This window comes from Rhinolophus ferrumequinum, chromosome 25 (assembly GCF_004115265.2).
Source record: "Rhinolophus ferrumequinum isolate MPI-CBG mRhiFer1 chromosome 25, mRhiFer1_v1.p, whole genome shotgun sequence".
Classification (NCBI taxonomy): domain Eukaryota; kingdom Metazoa; phylum Chordata; class Mammalia; order Chiroptera; family Rhinolophidae; genus Rhinolophus; species Rhinolophus ferrumequinum.
Window position 1 is genome coordinate 20,895,482 of NC_046308.1, and position 18,819 is coordinate 20,914,300.

Sequence of the window (18,819 nt, forward strand, 5' to 3'; positions counted from 1 at the left end):
ATTATCCTCTAGACTTTCTTAAACCTAAGCCACTCATGAAAACAGAACAAAACAGTCTCAAATGAGTACAAGGAGACAGTCACACGGTATAAAAAGGGATAAGGAAACAGAATGTCAAATATACCGTTGTTTTGTCTTGCTTCTGACCCTCTGCACAAGCTGTTATCTCCACCTCATTTATTGTTTACCCCCTTGAAAACTGATTCCCCCCCCCAGAAAACTGATTCCACTCTAATATCACAAGTGACCATTGATTCAAGATGGAATTCTGTTTTTACCTCCATACATAATGGGTTTTCTAGTTATGAAGATTTTAATACATCTTAAAGCCACTGCTCAGAATTCAAGCGTAAAAAAAGAAGATTCATGGGTTCAGGACTTGCCTGTGTACAGGATGCGGCTGATCATCCCCGGCATCACCATGAGAAACATGGGCAGCAGCTTCAGGTACCCACACATGATGCAGGCGGCCTTCACGTGAGACATGTCCTTGCCTGATAGGCAGCGCTGCACAATGACCTGCCGGGAAAACATGCCATAGTCATGAAGCAACCAGAGGATGAGGTCACAGAAGGGGAGTGCCTCTTTTCAGGGATTAATGTTACAATGAAAAATAGGGTCATGACTAGGGGAGAATAATGAGCTTCAGAGTAAAATCAGGACTTGAATCCTTGTTATTCTTTTTTTTTAAATTAAAGTTTATTGGGGTGACAATTACATAGGTTTCAGGTGTGCAATTCTGTAACATATCATCTATATATCACATTGTGTGTTCACCACCCGGAGTCAGTCTCCTTCCATCAACCATATATTTTTGATCCTTCACCCTCATCTCCCACCCCCCTCTCCTCTTACCTTCTGGTAACCACTAAACTATTGTCTGTGTATATGAGTTTTTGTTTCTTCATTTGTTTGTCTTGTTCCTGTGTTGTTTTCAGTTTTATATACCACATATCAGTGAAATCATTATGCTAAGTGAAATCAGGCAGACCGAAAAAGTAGAGAATCTTTGCTCCTCTTACATGAGTATTTGACTTCTGTGAGTTTCAAGTTTCTCATCTCTAAATAGGGTTATCTCTTGTAGGGCATTCTGAATATTTGATATAATGTTTGTAAGACTCTTGGTACATAAAATTCACTACACATCACTGCTGTTAAAATATGTTTACAGATCCCAGGCTGCATTGCAACAATGGCCATGTGCTCCTCTAGCTATAAAGCTGTCACTACTGATCTTTGCTACAAGTTGTGCCTTTGATGTTGTAGGCACTAAATAAGCAACATACTCATTAGTATCGCTCTACTATTGGGGAGCAATTGTCCCGTTGGGAAATCAAGCCCATTTCCACAGAGTCAATCAGCCATCAGAATAGAACCCTGAGACATTCATCTCTAGATTTCTTCAGAATATTCTGAGGACCTCATTGAGTTATGAATGAAATATGGTGGTCCCGGGAAAACCAATTCATATAATTTCATAATTTGTACTTAAATTATGTAATCTCTTGACTAAGAATTTTCTAGCCAATCAGGATTTCTACCCATAATGCCATAACTTCTTGACATTTTTCTTCTCAAGGAATGTCAGAAAAATAGGGATTTTTTCCCGCTGCTTAATTCTCTTTGGAGAGACAAATATGTTAGGGATTGCAGCAGTGTCATTTAGTGCTGGGGAGCAGGTGATATTTTTAGATAGAGGGCTACAAGCAGACAGTTGGAGGAACAATGCAAACTACAGGTGAGGAGGGGATCCCTGTGAGCAGACATCAGGCGTCAGAACTTAGGGTGAATGTGAGGCCACTTGTAGGAGACAAGTCAGGTGGTCAGATGCAAAATGTAAATAATAAAGATGGTTTTACATGTCAATGATGAAAGTATTCATTCTTTGGTAAATACGCTGAGAAAATCAGTTTATTATATAAAGAAAAGAAAACTGATTCCACTATAATATCACAAGTGACCGTTGATTCAAGATGGGTTAAAATTGTGAAATTACAAATTTGAGCTAACAGAGACTATTTACAGTAAGGAAAACTTTAAAATAATAAAAACAAACTTAAATACTATAAGAAAGAACATCCAGGAGACATAAACAAGATCTTGGAAGTTATATATACAAAGGCAGAAAAACTTGAAGATAAACTTGAGGAAGTCTCCTAGAGAGTAGAGCAAAAGACTAAGAGATGGAAGATGGGAAGAAAAGCTAAGAACACCAGAGAACCAGCCAAGGAATACCCCAAAATACAAAGTCCCCAAAAGAAAGAAAAATGGAAGTAATTAAAGAAATAATCTCCCCATCCATAGTACATTGTGGTGAAATTTCAGAACACTGAACAAAGGAAAAACAAGGTTCCAGAGAGAAAAGACAGGTGACATCCAAAGAATCATGAATACCTTCAGGCTTCTCAAGTAATGGTGGAAGTCAGAAGACAATGAATCTATGACTTTGGGAAAATTATTTCCAATCTAGAAATATGCATATAGCCAGAGAATCATTTTAGGAAAAGTTGGAATAAAGACATTTTCAAGTATGTAAATTCACAATAAATTTGTCTCCTGTCTTTCACAAGAATTTACTGGATAATTCAATTGTCCTGAAAGAAGAAGTAAACCCAGAAAGAAGATGATATGGAATACTAGAAATAGGAGATATAACACAAGAACGAGGATAAGGGAATCCCAAATATGGTAGTGAGTGGGGTCCTGGATTAGGATGGGCACCAAGCATAGAGAACAACTTGACAGTTTGTGAGAAGCCAAAGGCTCTGGGAGAAAATGAGGCAAAGAGTTGGTAGAATACTTGATGTGTTTGTAAGTATTAGAGGAGAATTAGATAATGTGCAGAGGGCTTGATGTTTAACGAGTAATAATTACCAAGAAAATTTAAAACAAAAAATTAATAATTATTTACTAGAAAAATTATTTACCTAGAGAAGAGAAAAAGCTAAAGACAAATCAGAGAATATCATGTGGCTCAGCTATGAATTATTATTGTGTAGTCACAAAAATGGTAGCACTCAATGCTGATCTCACCAAAATCGTGAATTAGATCTACTGGGAGGGTGGGAGGACAAGGAAGTATGCTTGTGTGGGATTGAGAACGGAAAGTTGAAAGAGGGACACCCTCAACTCTCATTATGGGAAGCCAAAGAAAAACGCAAAAATTTGAAAACCAAGATGGAGAAGCTTTCATTTGAAAAATCTGGGGATCAAATTTATAGCAAATTCTGATTCAGTGGGCCTGGGTAGCATCCGAAAGTGTTTATTTCTAATGGGCTCCAAGGTGACATCCATGCCAATGGTTTACAAGCCATACATCGAGTACAAGGCTATGGAGAATAGAAATATTAATACATACCAAAATACGTAATTGAAGGAGCTGAAGGTGTTTTCCTTTGAGAGATAAGAAATAGGGTAGAGACAGGGACACCAGACAGCTATTTTTCACAAGCTTTGTAGAAGAGTTTGACTTTTTAAATGATGTATGTACACAAAATAAAAACTAGATGTTTTCCTATGAGAGGAAAAAGAATAACATAAACATATTCACACACCACACACGCACTTTACCTGATCTGTGCACCAGTACCACGCAGCTACGATGGTCATTCCGACTATCATTCCTGGCCATGGAATATCCCCGGTGATGGGATCTCGAAAATGTGGAATGAGTCTGCCTGAGGAGTGTAGCATTTGGAGCTAATTGTCAGGTTGTCCCCCTCGACTAGGATGGGATGGCATTCATATACTTCTCTGTAAACTCTCATAGCCTCCGACTTCGGCAAATGCTGAAAAGGCATTGTACGAAATAAAATGTGTAACAGCATTCTAAGACACCCAGTGTTCATACTTATTCCTTATGGTGGCGGTAACCCAGCACCTCCAATCAGCCAAGTCAAATTCTCAATGTCCTTCTCCCAGGATCCATGTCTTTCTATTATAGTACCTCCACTGGGCATTACCCATGCTATCAGATTTACTTTTGCAAAGTCTATAAAGCAAATTACCTTTCCATTTTTCTCCTTATGGTACTCTTGAAAATTTTGATTTAGTGTCTGGCTTAATGGTAAAGATAAAACTGTTATCCAACAGATTGATATTGATGTCTCATAACCACCCAGAGCAGAAACACACCCGAAAGTGAGCTAACAGAGTAAGCCTGATAAAATCAGCCATCAGAAAGCCCCAAACTCCTCTGAAAGGGCCCATAAGTGATGGCCTCTCTTTCGGACGTAGAGCGTGGCTGGTCTGAGCTTATTATGCACAGTCTGGCTTTCTGGTGCATTACGATGTTGTACTTATGTTACAATAAAAAATTGGGAAGATAAGAAGCAGAAACTGGAGGAAGCAGATTATATGTGGTGAGGGGAAATGGGAAGACTCAGCCCACTGGGGGTGTGGAAAGTCTAGACAGGTGTAGAAAAGAACCACAGTAGATGGATAGCCGAGAAAGATGTGCCCAGGCATCTTAGGTTGAAATGATGCAAAAATCGTTGGAGTATTATACATTCGTAGAGTTGAGGTTGACATTAATTTACTTCGTCAGTACTTATTTAACAAACAAAAATGTTTGTATGTGCCAAATATTGTGCTGGGATCCTGTGCAAAATGAATTTGCAAGGCAGGAACTCAACCTAGTGAAGGATATAGACAATACAAGGAAATTGTTTTGATAAGGGGAATATGGTTTGTAACAAAAATACATGAGGGACCCTAGAGGATGAGAGAGTCCCTACTCCTTATCCTAAGAATGGAAGAAGTGAGACTTAGAGAGCCTGATGCTATGGAGTGCGTAACTAAGGTGAGAAACCAAAGAACCATGAACAAGAATAGTATAGGAGTTCTGGCTAACTAAATAGAAAGTTCACAAGGAATTGATACCAATAGTTGCCTCTGGGGCAGCACTGTGCAACAGAACTTTCTGCAATGATGAAACTGTTCTATATCTGTGCTGTCCAATAGCCATATATTAAGCACTTGAAAAATGGCTAGGCAAATGAGAAACTGAATTTTTAATTTTACTTAATTTAATTTAAATAGCCTTATGTGACTAATGGCAGCCACATTGTGTTAAAATCACCAACTTTGTTGTTTTTGCAATTCTGTTGCTTTTTGCTTCATGTATCTTCAAGCTTTGTGATTAGGTGCATACATATTCAGAAATGTTATATATAGTACAGCTTGAGCAGATGGAGCATGGTGGCTGCAGGACAGGAGAGTGATGAAGACATTTATTTTCACCCTATGTCCTTTTTACAGTGTACATGGATTTCCTATGCAAAGATAAACAAATACTATAATAAAAAAACCCCAAAATTAGTGAGCTGTAAATTGATTCATCAGTAGTGCTTGCCGAAGAGAATGAACTGATGATACTAATAAGTAAGAGTCATAAAGGAAAATCCAAGCTGTGTTTGTATATTCTAATAATAGAGTGAGTAATGTACTTTAATAATTTCCATCCAAAACAGTCACAATGAAATAATATTCAATTACCTAAATTTCCCCTAATGTTTAATCCTTCATTTTATGAACCTTTTATGTAACTGAAGGGTTTCTGTGCATTGACTCCAATGCACCAATATTTTTGTAAAATTATCAGCCCAAGGATATTAATTTTGTTCATTCTGAACACAAAGGTAGGAAGAGGAAACAAGATAATTAACCCGAACAACAATTTTTTGTAAAGGAAGTTAAGTTCTTCTCCCTCATTTCTTCATGCTGAGAGAGTACAGCAAGAAAGAAGTTGGGCAGACATTTCAAAGATGTGAATTATATAAATGATGGGAAATGTGACCAGGCAGAACTGGGAGGCAGCAGTAAAGAGGGAACAGCCTGAACAGACACAAATACTATGATTTCTGGCCCCAGGGCTTTTCTCATAGGGTCATCACTTACCAAACCCCATGAGAATAAAAGAACCTATCAGCATGACGATGGTCTGCAAAGTATCTGTGTAAATAACCGAAGCCAAGCCCCCTGTGGAGAGGAAGAAAAAAAAACCAGTTTTATTCATGTGCCCTCATCTATTTGCCTTTACCTCTTGGTTATCCTCTACCCAAACCCTGGAAATGACTCAGCAGAGAATATATGAAAAGCTCCTGCATGGGCCACAAGCTCCTCTTGGCCACAGTTGTTTTTGCTCCAGTGTGGGAACATATCATTGTTTCAATAGTGGAGTACCAGATATAGTTGTTAATTTGTGTTTTGCTGCAATGTTGTGCGTACAACAACTACTCTTTTAACTCTAGACTCACTAGACTTAGTCAATAAGAGGGCTCCTTCGTGAGGGTGTCATAGAGAAAAAGAGTGATCCTGAAAACAGGTGATTCATGCCCTCGTCTCTCGCTTATTCTGACACTTACTCAATGCATTATGATAATTTATTCAATTTATTTAAATACAGAGGGTGCCAAAAAATGTATACACATTTTAAGAAAGGAAGAAACTGAATTAAAATTGCACTGATGGTAACCACTTTGAGCACCCCTTATAATTGCAGAAGTCAAATGTGACTTGTATTCATCTTTTGTTATCAGTATATATTGAGTATTACAATTTTAATACAGTTTCTTCCCTTCTTAAAATGTGTATACATTTTTGGGGGACCCTCTGTATAGCTGAAAGAATTCAGCTTATTCATCTCTCACTTATTTAATGTATGAAAATGGCTCCAGACTGTCTTGATTATTCAAGCTTTTATTTTTCTTTCTTTTTTCCAACTGAGCTGGTGTACTTGACTTTTCATAAGTCAGTGTGCGTGAGACACTATACCAATGTAGCTGGCTCATGAATGCCTACTTGGACTCTTGCCACATACCTTCTCCCCACAAGCAACCCACTGCTCTCGTTCTCCTCTCCTGATTCTGCCACTCAGAGCCCACTTCCATGCCCTGGCATCTTATATTCATTTGGGCCCTGCCTTGGATTTGCCAGTCTCATGTACGAGTTGTTATTTCATCCTGACCTCCCATGTGTATGATACTCTGGATTCCAAATGCCCAGCTAGGTACCGAACACAGAGCTGAGCCAAATGAGCGTTTTCCCCCACCCACCATGTCACTATCCTCGATCAAGGGGCTCATGCCTAATACTGAGGACTCTGTCTCCTTCATTCTAGTTGTGATTCTAGGTTGTGCTGACTCTGAATGGGAATAAAAGGATATCCTTATCTTGGCGATGACAGCACTAACACTGAGGTTGCTAATTGCAGGTTGGGGGGAGATGAGCAGAAGATAGCGTGATTGAGCTAACCATGCAGTGAACTCACCAGTGATCGTGTAGATAGCAGTGATGGCCAAGAGGATGAAGATCGCCAGGTAAAGGTCCAATCCCAGGGCCAGCTTGATGAATATGGCTCCAGAAAATATGTCCAACTAGAAAGGGAACAGTTATAACAGAAAAGAAACATATGTTACATCACTTAGCTGTTCACTGATGACTTCCCACTAATATTTACGGTAGCTACGCGTGTCATCTCTGCGATCCAGTTATGAAGTCCTTGGAAGCCAGATCTCATCCTCAGAGGATTAATTATTAGACTGACCATAGAGAAGAACAATGAGTGAGTGAATGGAAAATACTACAGCTTGTGTAGACTACTCTTTCATGATTGCCAGTAGAGAAACAACAATAAAAGCTAGGGTAGCAGATAGAGGAGTCCCAGAGTAAGCAATGGTTATGTTAGAAAGGAAGATACTTGAGCATGTTTGGGGTAGTAGAAAGTAAGTGGTACAATACGATGGAGGGGGTGGTAATTATGAAGCAAATAGCCAGAGACATTGACAGGAGATGGGATCAAGAGTAGGCATAGGCTGAGGGGGTGACCTTTGACAAAAGGAAGAGTCCTCACCTTCAGAGTGGTGGGAAGAAGAAAAGAATGAGGCAAATGTAGACTATTTGAATGGGATGGGGTGGGATGTACATGGTTCATGTCTAAATTTTCTACATAAAGTGCGAGGTGAGGCTTTCTGATAAGAGGCAGAGGTCCAGGAGCCAAAAAAGTTATGAAGAGTTTGGAATAGTCATTGAGAGGACCAGGGAAAGTATTTTAAAAAACACAGGCAAAAGGATTATTGGTTGAGATTTAGAGGTCAGCAGGGAGTTGTGCAGAGAGACTCTAAGATCATGTCCACCCAGCTCTGTCTGGACTCCTGGACCCCAAGTATGCTTCCTAGTTTCCCTGATGTTTCCTCAACACAACTTGTGCTGGCCCCCTTTGGATCTGCCCCTTCAACTCTGATGCCACCAGGCTCCACATCGAAAATAAAAAACCAAACCAAAACAGAGCATATAAGCATAGCATATAAGGATGCTAGTTAGAAACACAGAAGTAAACTACCTGGATGTAGGCACAGAGTAAGTGGGAAGCTGGATTCACTCGGGGTTGGAGTTTTGCTAGGGGAATTCAATGAAAGGGGAGATTGGCAAAGAAATCGAGGCTATGTGCTGAAGAGTAGTTATTAGGATTGATCATGGAAACTAAGGCAAAGGAAAGCATGAGTGAGGTGAGGGAAAGGGAAAAGGGGCAGGATTCAGAGTCAGAAAAATTAGAGGTAGATTTCTTTGTAGCACTTTGGTTTGGAAGGAGTGTCACAGGAGACGGTGGTTTTTTTCCTCCCTAAGAGTTGAAATAAAACTTGACATGTTATCATCTCGCCAGACATTCATGTTGGTGAAAAGCCTGTTCTCGATTATCTGAGCCTAGAACCTAACTCTGTGTTACAAACACAAAATGTTTCCTGCAACTTTGTTATCAGTGGGTTTTCAAGGAATGCAACTACTGTGCAAATTGAGGGAAGATTGTACATTTTATAAAATTGAATATTTATCAAACAATTATTTACCATTTCAGAAAAGATATCACGTACTGAGATGTCACTCGTGTTTGAGTTGCCATGAAACATACCTGCATCTGTCTGCATTTATAGCTGTCACATTCGTACTGACCTAGATGGCGGGCAATTATTTAACCTCTGCATGAGGACTTGCGTGTTCACACCTTATCATTTTCCTATTAAAACACTCATGATCTTATTATGAATTCCTTGACTTCTGTTTCTCTTATATAGTACAATTAAGACGTTAAATTGATGATTTTGAAATTATATATAAGTAGCTTATATTAACAATGATTTTTTATTGTGGATATATATATATATATATATACATATATATATATAATAAAACTTGACTTTTTGTCATGTACAATTCAATGAATTAATTATATTAACAATGATTATAAAGTATTTCTCATAAAAAGGAAGCTTTCCATGATCCAGGATTTTCTTTTGCTCTTGAAGGACATTAGGACCATTTTCAATATCGGAACAAAGTTTGTAGGTTACATATTAGTTTGTATCAAACTTAATTTTCTGATTTAAAAAATTTGCAGTGTGGTTTTCTAACAGAGCGTCAATGTCTGTAAGGCACAGGGACTGAAACATTTAGGGGTAAAGGCGCATTGTGTCTACAATGATTCTCAGTGTATGTATTATTGGAGGGTGAGACCAGCGAACATGATGAACTTTTTCAAACCAGTAGCAGGGGAGGATTGTCACAGCTGTCCTGTCCGAACTCCTTATAATGATCTGTTCAATGAGTAACCAGGACAAAATCTGTTATCAGTGTAATAGTGCACAAAAGGTCATGTCTGAGATTAATCATTATTAACATCACTTAAAACATAACCATGTAGGTAAGAATGGACTCCTGCTATGGTATCTTTCCAGCTGACCACAGACTTTGCACAGTCCATTCAGCTCCTCATCGTTCCATCTTCTCCCCACCACCAGGAAACTTCCACCGCAGGAGGCTGCATCCCTTGGGGCCCCTATGACACTCTGTCATTCTGCTCCAGCACCTTGTTCATGCTCTCTAGGACCACAAAGCTGGATATGTCAGAGACTGAGGAGAACTGGGAGATCATTAAGTCCCACCCACTTGTGGGACATTGCAAGCTCCTCTGCTTCCCTTGGCCTCTCCTAATTTTCCAGTCCTGGGGGCTTGTTTAAGTGCCTTCTAGCCCCCCCCCCATGAGGACAACCTCCACTTTCACCCAGCAGGGAACACTCCCTTTCCTGGGTGTCCATGACACGTCTCCTGTACTTGTCTATCCACTTGATTCCAGCTCCCATTGTAATATGTTTGCAGATATTGTCATGAAGTGTGAACAATTTCATAGTTAAATTCTTATCTCCTTAACCATATGGTGAACTCCTAGTGCACAGGAATCTTTGTTAACCCCAGCATGGAGCTCAATAACACACAGTAAGTGCTGGGAAATGCTCACATTGCATCAGGAGGGCTCATGCCATCTAATCTAAGCAGCTGGTTTACTTCCACCAATGACTCAGCTCAACAGAAGAGAAATAGTGGGGGTCAGCTTATTCTCTCATGAACTGCCTAGACTATGAACTTGTAGGAGATTAACTCATCAGTCATGAGAAACAAACATGAGAAACAAACGAGTTACTCTTTCTTTGTTTTCTACACGTGCTGCTGAATCTTCAAATTCCTTTCTTCTTCCCTTAGTGATTATCTCCAATAAATTTAACTTTATACAAACTTTAGAATTCTTTTTAACACTTATTTGTGATATCTGTTTTATAGGGGTGGTCTTAGATAAAATAAATTTAAGAAAAGTCAGTATCATAATACATAGCACTTTCCTTCTGGTTCACATGTCAGATAATCAAGCTGAAAATAAATAGACTGGCTCTGACAAAGAGAATAAAGAGATTATTGTGCAGTGGAGAGGCAGGGGGCCAAAGAATCCTCCTCTTTTCTGCTACTAGATAGCTGTGCTACTTGAATGAGACCTTTTGTTTTTTTCCTGTACATCCATTTTTCTCATATCCTTAATAAAAGGGTGAGATTACACTCTGGAGCCTTTCATGACTTGAAATTATTTTACTCTATGAATGCAGGGTCTCTGAAGCCCTTTCATCCCATAAAAACCTTGGTAGAGAGAACCCCAAGTACTTTAAGACATCCATATAGCTTGACCCTGTTTATAGTTAATAGTCCACACACCTGGTTCTCTGATGGCGCTCTAGCCCCATCAAAACAACCTGGTGAAGCTAAAATGCCAGGAGCACTGAACTCACTGAGATTCTCAAAGCCACACAGATGAAAAGGGAGAGGACGGACAGGTAGATCTGGAGTCGCTTCCCACCAAACCGCTTCCTCAGGTATTCCGGCATGGTCATCACCTGTGGAGACAAACAGCAACAGGGACTCGCCTGGAGATCCCAGCACGTTCAGATTATTGAACATTTACTAAGCACCTAAGAGCGGGAAAGCTCATGTGTGGCACCTTGGGAAATCAGAGAGGCGAAAAAGGCACAGTTCCTTGGAAGAGCAGCAAGGCTGGAATGAACACAGATGTTGGAATCAGACAGTCTTGGGATCTGTTCCCAGCACTGACATTTACTAGAAGGCTGACCTTTAGCAAATGACAATCTCCCTGAAACTCCATTTTTTTCCTTTTGTAAAGTGGGTGTTTCATATGAAGGTAGATGTAAAAAAAGAACAAGGCAAACAAATAAACAAACAAAAATGCATAGACATAGACAATAGTTTAGTGGTTACCAGAGGGTAAGCGGGGAGGAGGGTTGTAGATAAGGGTAAATTGTATCAAACATATGGTGATGGAAGGAGTACTGACTCTGGGTGGTGAACACACAATGTGATTTATAGATGATGCATTACAGAATTGTACACTTGAAACCTACATAATTTTACTATTATCACCTCAATAAATTTTAATTAAAAAAAATAGACTTTTGTGTCTGGAACAAGAAAATTTTTAAGGTTTTTGATAGCTGTTGTTATATTGTCTTTCAGAAAATCTATTCTGTACCAATTTATAGTCCCAGCACAATATTCCTTTCAGTGGAACTCTTTATGGAAACTTTTATGCTTGTATTTTACTAAGAGACTTTTTGAATAAATTGAAAAAAAAGTAGATGTAAAATTCCTACACCACCACCAAATGCACTCAACAAATAATTTTTATTATTTTTATCAATAATGTTGAAGTCTACTAAAAAAATATTGTAAATGATGAACCACAATTGTGTTACATAATAAATTGATAATTGAACAAAATGCAAATATATATTTGGGTATATATTTATGTGTATCATTATTGGAAAGACGAGAATTATACAAATCTAGCGAAACTGTGACTATCTCTACTGAAATATGAGATCAACTGTGATGTGTAGCATAAAAAGCTTTCTGTTTCATCGTAGCAGATTGAGCTCATGATTTAATCTCCTCCAGCATAAAAGAATGTTTAAATATTTGTATAATATTTTCAAAAACAAGAAGGGGAATTCTTGGTGGTTCAGAAACAGTGAGAAGCCCCTGAAAGAGGATAATGCACATCCAAGAACACATGCATGAGCTTTGCGGCATGGGTCTGCTAACCTAAAAATAAAAGACTTTTCAAAGTAAGAGGTGACAAGCATTTATTTGAGATCAAAGAATAGCAATTTGGGAAGCACTGATTCAGACAGAAGCCCAGATAGTGTTCTGATTAGGAGACAAAGGCAAGAGGTATTTATGAGAAAGGGAAGGAGAAACAATTGCAACAATAGAAGGAAGGCATTTCTATTGGTGAATAAAAGCTAACATAGTGATGTTAATTCTAAGCAATGTTTTTAATTTCCAGTACCGTAGTCATCAGTCCAGTAGTCTTAATATCTGCTTCCTTGTTATTTTTTCTAAACAATTCTTTAGGATACAAGCTTGCTTTAGGCCAAAGGTTATTTTGCTCTGTTTTAACATTCCAAACAGAGCTTATGCCTTGCAAGGCATAAGACACACAAGGCAGTTCCTCTGGGATGGCAGCTCCAACTCTTTTTTAAAGTGGTTCCAGTTATTTATTTTATTTTTTTACAGGCCCTTGAACCAAGGACAGCATCATCCAACAGAGTTTGTTCAAGCCTGGAGCTAGAGGGACCCCAGGATGAGCAAATGGGGACTATATGGTGACTTGCAGAGGGCCTAGCCAGAAGGCTTGCCCCCTGAGCACCCTCATCCCAGGAATTATTTCAGAACGCAGTACTCATGGTCTGAGCACCAGCAGCAAAAGGAACAAAAGTGGAAACAGGACTCAGGGAGACAGAGCAGTGCCCCAGTTACCCTGTTTCCCCGAAAATAAAACCTACCGGACAATCAGCTCTATGTTTTTTGGTGTTCGTTGGCGAATATAAGACCCGGTTATATATTATATTATATATTATTATTAATGATATATAGATATATATTATATTACGGAGATGATACCTGGTTTATATAGATATTATATTATATGATATTATAAGACACGGTTATAGTAAAATAAGACCAGGTCTTATATAATTTTTGCTCCAAAAGACGCATTAGAGCTGATTGTCTGGCTAAGTTATTTGGGGAAACACGGTAGTTGGCAACACCCACGTTAAAGGGGAGCCACCATAGCTATGGTATATCCTACCGCTTTATTAAAAAAAAGATACCACTTTACAAATGTCAGAATGGCAAGAATTAGAATGAATGAAAATGCCATGTGTTGGTAAGGATGTGGGAAAATGGGAACCCTTACAATAGTGATGGCCAGGGAACAGCTGACTGCAGCCATTTGCAAAAGCAGTCTGGCAGCACTTAGTGGGCTGATGTTAATGTGAGCCCAGAAATCCTAGGACAAGTGATATTACCCAGGTTTCATGACTGAGCAGAAAGAATGAGCGAATACATAGACGCCTGACAGATGTGCTGAGAACACCTCTGTATACTCACCCCTGCCTTGATGTATATGGGGACAAAGAACCACCCTAGGACCAGCAACAGGAACAGGGCCTACAAGAAACCAAGGAAAGAGTGTGAAGTGAGAGAGGCTTGGCTTGTGTGCCTTGTCACTTCATGATCTCTGAGTTTGAAAATAAAATACAGTAAGTTCTCACTTAATGTTGTTGATAGGTTCTTGGAAACTGCAACTTTAAACAAAATGATGTATAACTAAACTAATTTTCCCATAGGCTAATTGATACAAACTAGAGTTAAGTTCCCACAGCACATTTCTGGTCACAAAAACATCACCACGCTTCTAAATAAAGACCCCAAACACTTCTAATCTTAAACATTGAGATAAATGTGAGTTACACATTCATTTAATCTTAAAGATTAATTAAAACAAGTAAGATAATTATTTTCCAACCTGCTTATTCCAGTTCAGGGTCGAGGCGGCTGAAGCCTCTCCTGGCAGCTCACGATGCAAGGTGAAAATCAAGCCTGGACAGGACTCCCTTTCAGCGCAGGCTGCACACCGCCCCCCCCCACACACACACACTCAGACTGGGAAAATTTAGACATGCCAATTCATCTCAGGAAACTGGAGTACCCAGAGAAAACGCACACAGACATGGAGAGAATGTGCAAACTCCACGGACAGTGGCCCTGGCTGGGAATGAATTTTGTTTTCTTATCAACATTATAACAAAATGACATTGAATGAAATAATGTTATTCAAGGACCTGCCATTTCTGGAGGCTTAGGATGTGACAAAAGATGCATGGTGAAAAATGGACAGAAGATAATAGATCTGAGCACAGCTGGACCACTGGAAAGTCATACCATCTTTGCCAAAAGAAATTCTTGCCTGGCAGGCATTATATACAGAACGACAAAGCAATGAGAAAGAAATTTGCAGATACGAGGATATTCCCGGTATCCCCCAAGTCTTGCCACTTATAATAATGATAATAGTATAATCTTGTATTAATATTAATGTTTACAAAGAGTCTTTCCATATATCACTCATGCTATTCTCACAACAACCAGGTGAGGCAGATAAGCACAGTTATTTCTGTCTTATAAAGGGGGAATCTGAGCCTCATGGAGATTAAAGAGGCCCAAGGTCACAAGCTAAAAAAGCCAGGTTCTCGGCAGCCTTATAATCACACCTACTGGGGCCATAGGACATTTTGTCCAAGCCTCTGGAGGCTGGCTCCTTTCAGGAGTCCATGGCACTATCAAGACAAAACTAAGGCCATAGGCCATGTCTGGACCCATAGGCTGGACCACAGGCTGGGTCCATTCTGGTCCCCAATACAGCTGAAGTAAAACTAGAGGCAAAATCTTCAACAAGGGAGGGTCACTGGTATTTGTTATGACTCAAGGTTACTTGCTGAGTCCATCCTGGGATGGTCTGTTCACACAATTACTATGATCCAACTTTCTTCCATATAAGCATCTCCCACTGACTGATATACAGACATATGAACATGCAAACACTAGACAAAGGTAAGAGGAAAGAACAGAGAAAAAAAACCTCAGACAACTCAAGGAATATTTATGGCATGTGCTCAGCCAAGAGCTAAATGAGGAGGCTATAAGTGACATAAGAGGAGATGGTCCCTGTCCTTAAAAATTTAAGGTCTAATGAAGGGAACACAACTTCTACTGGTAAAATGGCAGTAGACCAGTTAGGAACTCAATCACAATATCTTGCAGATTCTACCTACTGTCTCTAAATCATTCACTCCTTACTCTGCTGTCACTTTCTTAATCAGGAGGCACTCGGTCAGTTTCTATGCATCCATGTGGCGTCAGCACTAGGAAGCTCCCTTGACATATGTCACACCCCACCCATTGTTTCGGATGGATGCCTGTCCTGTGTGAAATCTCTCAGACTCCATGCATGCCTCTCTCCCTGTGCTGTCTACACTGCAGTGAATTCACACCTGTCTCTCCCACAGGGATGTAAGCTTCTCAAAGAAGGGACCATTGCTTTCACATTTTTCTATTGCCTGCATCCAGTTCAGAGCTGGACACAGAGTATAATTGCTCAGGGAGGGCAATAACTGCTTGAGCAAAGTCTCAGAGGTGGGGGATGTGACTGGAATGGCCCAGGTAGAATAGGAATGCACAAGGGAGGCCCTGAATTTCAAACAATGGGTGGGTTAGGAGAAGGAAAAATGGAAATCAAACCAAAGAGGAATTTATCCTATACGGATTCCCAGAAAAGCATACGTGGACAGAGTTTTGATCGAAAGGAAAAAGCCTATGCACTCACTTACATTCCATTCAAACGCTGCAGTGGCAATTCCTGAAGCCGCTCCGGTCCCCGCCAGCCCCACAAAGTGGCCACTGCCGATGTTACTGGCGAAGAGAGAGGCACCCATCTGGAATCCAAGAGAACACACTGGGATCAGGGTTCAAAGATTCAAATCAGACTTCATGAAAGCAAGTCAATATTGAGATGCTTCCGTCTCTACTCCTTAGGGCGGGAGTCAGCCAACTACGGCCTGTGGGCTGAATCTAAGTTTTTGCATGGTTGGTAAGCTGAGAGTACTTTTACATTTTGGAATGGTTAAAAAAATCTAACGAAGAATGATATCTTGTGAAATTATATGAAATTCAAATTCCAGTGTCCAGAAATCGTTTTATTGGAACACAGCCATGCTCGCTGTTTTACGTATTGACTGCGGCTGCTTCTGTGCTGCAATGGCCCAGTGGTGTGGTTGCAACGGGCTGTGTCGGCCCACAAACTCTAAAGTACTTCCAACCTGCCACTTTACAGAAGAGCTTGCTGATGCCTGTTTGAGAGGAACATGAATCTATCTATCTGAATGCTCCAAGTTCAGCCTGTCCGTGGCCAAGAACTGCCAGACCTGCCATCGGCCCTTTCAGTCAGCCTCAAGGAACCCAAAATTGGGTAGAAGGGGGTGCCTCTTCATCCTTATGGCTCTAAGCACCCTTTTTTAATCCACCCGCCTTCCCATCGTATTGTCTACTATTCTTAAATCCCAAAGATCAAGAGAGATCTCTTGAGGGAGCACCGATGAGCACCTGTGCTGACTGAACAGAATTGAGGTGTGAGACCCCTGCAGCGCCTGTTCTTCTGTTCCCATCGTTTCAGCCCTCTGTAAAAATCACCTTTTCTATTCAGGCATTTGGGACCAGGGGATGGGATTCAGTTCATTTGTGGCTATGGGATTGGTTGGACACCCATTTCGAGGTTGCAATTGGTTTGCTTCAGCCATCCTGGCCAGGTCATTTACTGATCTCCACTTCCCCTCATCTTATTTAGTCAGCAGATCTGTGAAGGAAGCATGTACTGAGCACTCACTGTATGCCCCGCACAGCTGACAGTGCATGGGTTCAGAGAAGAAGACGTACCCTCTGTGGCAATGAGACTCTTGCCAAGCAGACCGGACATCAGAACCCAGCAAGGAAGACACCAACTGGGCCAGAGTCAAAGAGGCATCACCACTGGCACCACCACAGGGCACACACTTCCACTGTGACAGCTGCACGGAACAAAGGACTAGATATTCAGGCGATAGCGCAGGGTGAGGCTTCTCAGATGAAGCAGGGCTTGAGCTGGTTGTTGAAGGAGGAAAGCAGCAGGGGACACTCACCTACCCAAGAGGGGCAGCATTAGCTCAGGGTTGGGAACAGAGAAGGAGTCTGCTGGGGATCGTCAGGGCCAAGACAGGAGGAGATTCTTGATGAGGACCAGGGCAAAAGAATACTGAAGCAGAGCTGATTTGGGTTTTCTCAAATGCCACACTACACCTGCTGTCATAATTGGTGACATACAGTCCTTTAGTGGACCAGTGGGGCAGAGCCCTGAGGTCAGGGATTTAGGCAGCAGCCATGGTTTCCTTCATTTACTCTTAAACACACACCACACACACAGGACACTTCTCTCCAGGAAACTCTGACCCACTCACCGGCCACCAGGCCACGTCTCGACCAGCCAGGAAGAAGCCTCCAACAGTGCCCCGGTTGGTCTTCAGCATGGCCTGAGCGGAAGGGAAGATACGTGACAGTCAAAGCACAGCAGATGCAGCCAAGACGCCCCAGAGACTGGCCAGGCTGCTGAGGAAAGTGACCTCTTCCCGCTCTCCTGAAGAAACATTTTCCTGGAAACCGTGATATAGCATCAATTTGTAGAGGGCCTCAAAATTGTAGTTTCATGGGATCTCAGGGACTTTAGGAAATCTTATTCCTCAATGTTGGTCCTAATTGCTCTGTTTACTTTCATTTATGAAAACGATGTGCGGTATCACCGAAGCTGTGCTTGGAAGAAAATTTGCAGCCTCAAACTCATTACTAAAAGGAAAGAAGGAGCACCAATGCATTAAGCCTCCAACTCAACTAAGAGAGTGAGCAAATAACAAAGGAAAAGAAAAGAAGTGAGATAATAAAAATAATGTCTCTATTCGTTATGCCACACGCTGGAGATGCTGAACAGAGGAGGTCTGAAGTTCCCAGTGCTGGCTCCGTTCACACGCCGGAGTTGTTAGGAGAACCAATTAAGTCAGTGCAAGAAAATGATTCTGAGAGAAGGACAATGAAATCTGTGACAGTTGTTACTGTTCTCTCAGCCTTATCGCACCACACAGTTCCCTCCTTTACATGTTTTACCCCAAGCTTTGTTCCCACCCTAAAAGCCCCAAGGAGTTGCTACATACCCACAGCCCGACAGCCATCACCACCATGAAATAGACAACAATGACGGAGATGTCAGCAGCGTTTCGGATGCGCTCTGACATCTCAGGAGGGCTTGGGGTCCCAGTGCTGGGGCTCAACGTGCTGGCCATGGCTGCAGGCGATGTTGTCTCCATCCCAGGAATGGCCCTTTCCTTTATATAGGCTCTGGGTTAATGATCAGCCTCGAGCAGGTGGGGCAGGCTATCAGTACCAGCTCCTGAGCATAGGGACCTTTAAACCTTTTCTCTCCAACTCTGAGACCCTGGCCCTCCAGCAGTCAAGCGTTGGTCTAAGTGGAATGTGAGAATGAGGGCTGAGAGACAAGAAACG

The 18,819-nt window shown here is 41.0% G+C and overlaps 1 protein-coding gene across 1 annotated transcript in view; it reads right to left on the reverse strand.

Moving 5' to 3' along the window:
* LOC117017182 (solute carrier family 5 member 4-like) overlaps nucleotides 1-18,599 on the reverse strand; it is a 31,641-nt gene extending 13,042 nt beyond the window's left edge. The window contains 12 exon segments of the mRNA XM_033097105.1: nucleotides 384-519; nucleotides 3,571-3,662; nucleotides 3,665-3,730; nucleotides 3,733-3,762; nucleotides 3,765-3,788; nucleotides 5,899-5,979; nucleotides 7,271-7,376; nucleotides 11,109-11,213; nucleotides 13,789-13,848; nucleotides 16,068-16,172; nucleotides 17,727-17,798; nucleotides 18,471-18,599. Of these exon segments, the coding sequence (XP_032952996.1) occupies nucleotides 384-519; nucleotides 3,571-3,662; nucleotides 3,665-3,730; nucleotides 3,733-3,762; nucleotides 3,765-3,788; nucleotides 5,899-5,979; nucleotides 7,271-7,376; nucleotides 11,109-11,213; nucleotides 13,789-13,848; nucleotides 16,068-16,172; nucleotides 17,727-17,798; nucleotides 18,471-18,599 (1,006 nt within the window).
* Between the last annotated feature and the right edge of the window lie 220 nt (nucleotides 18,600-18,819).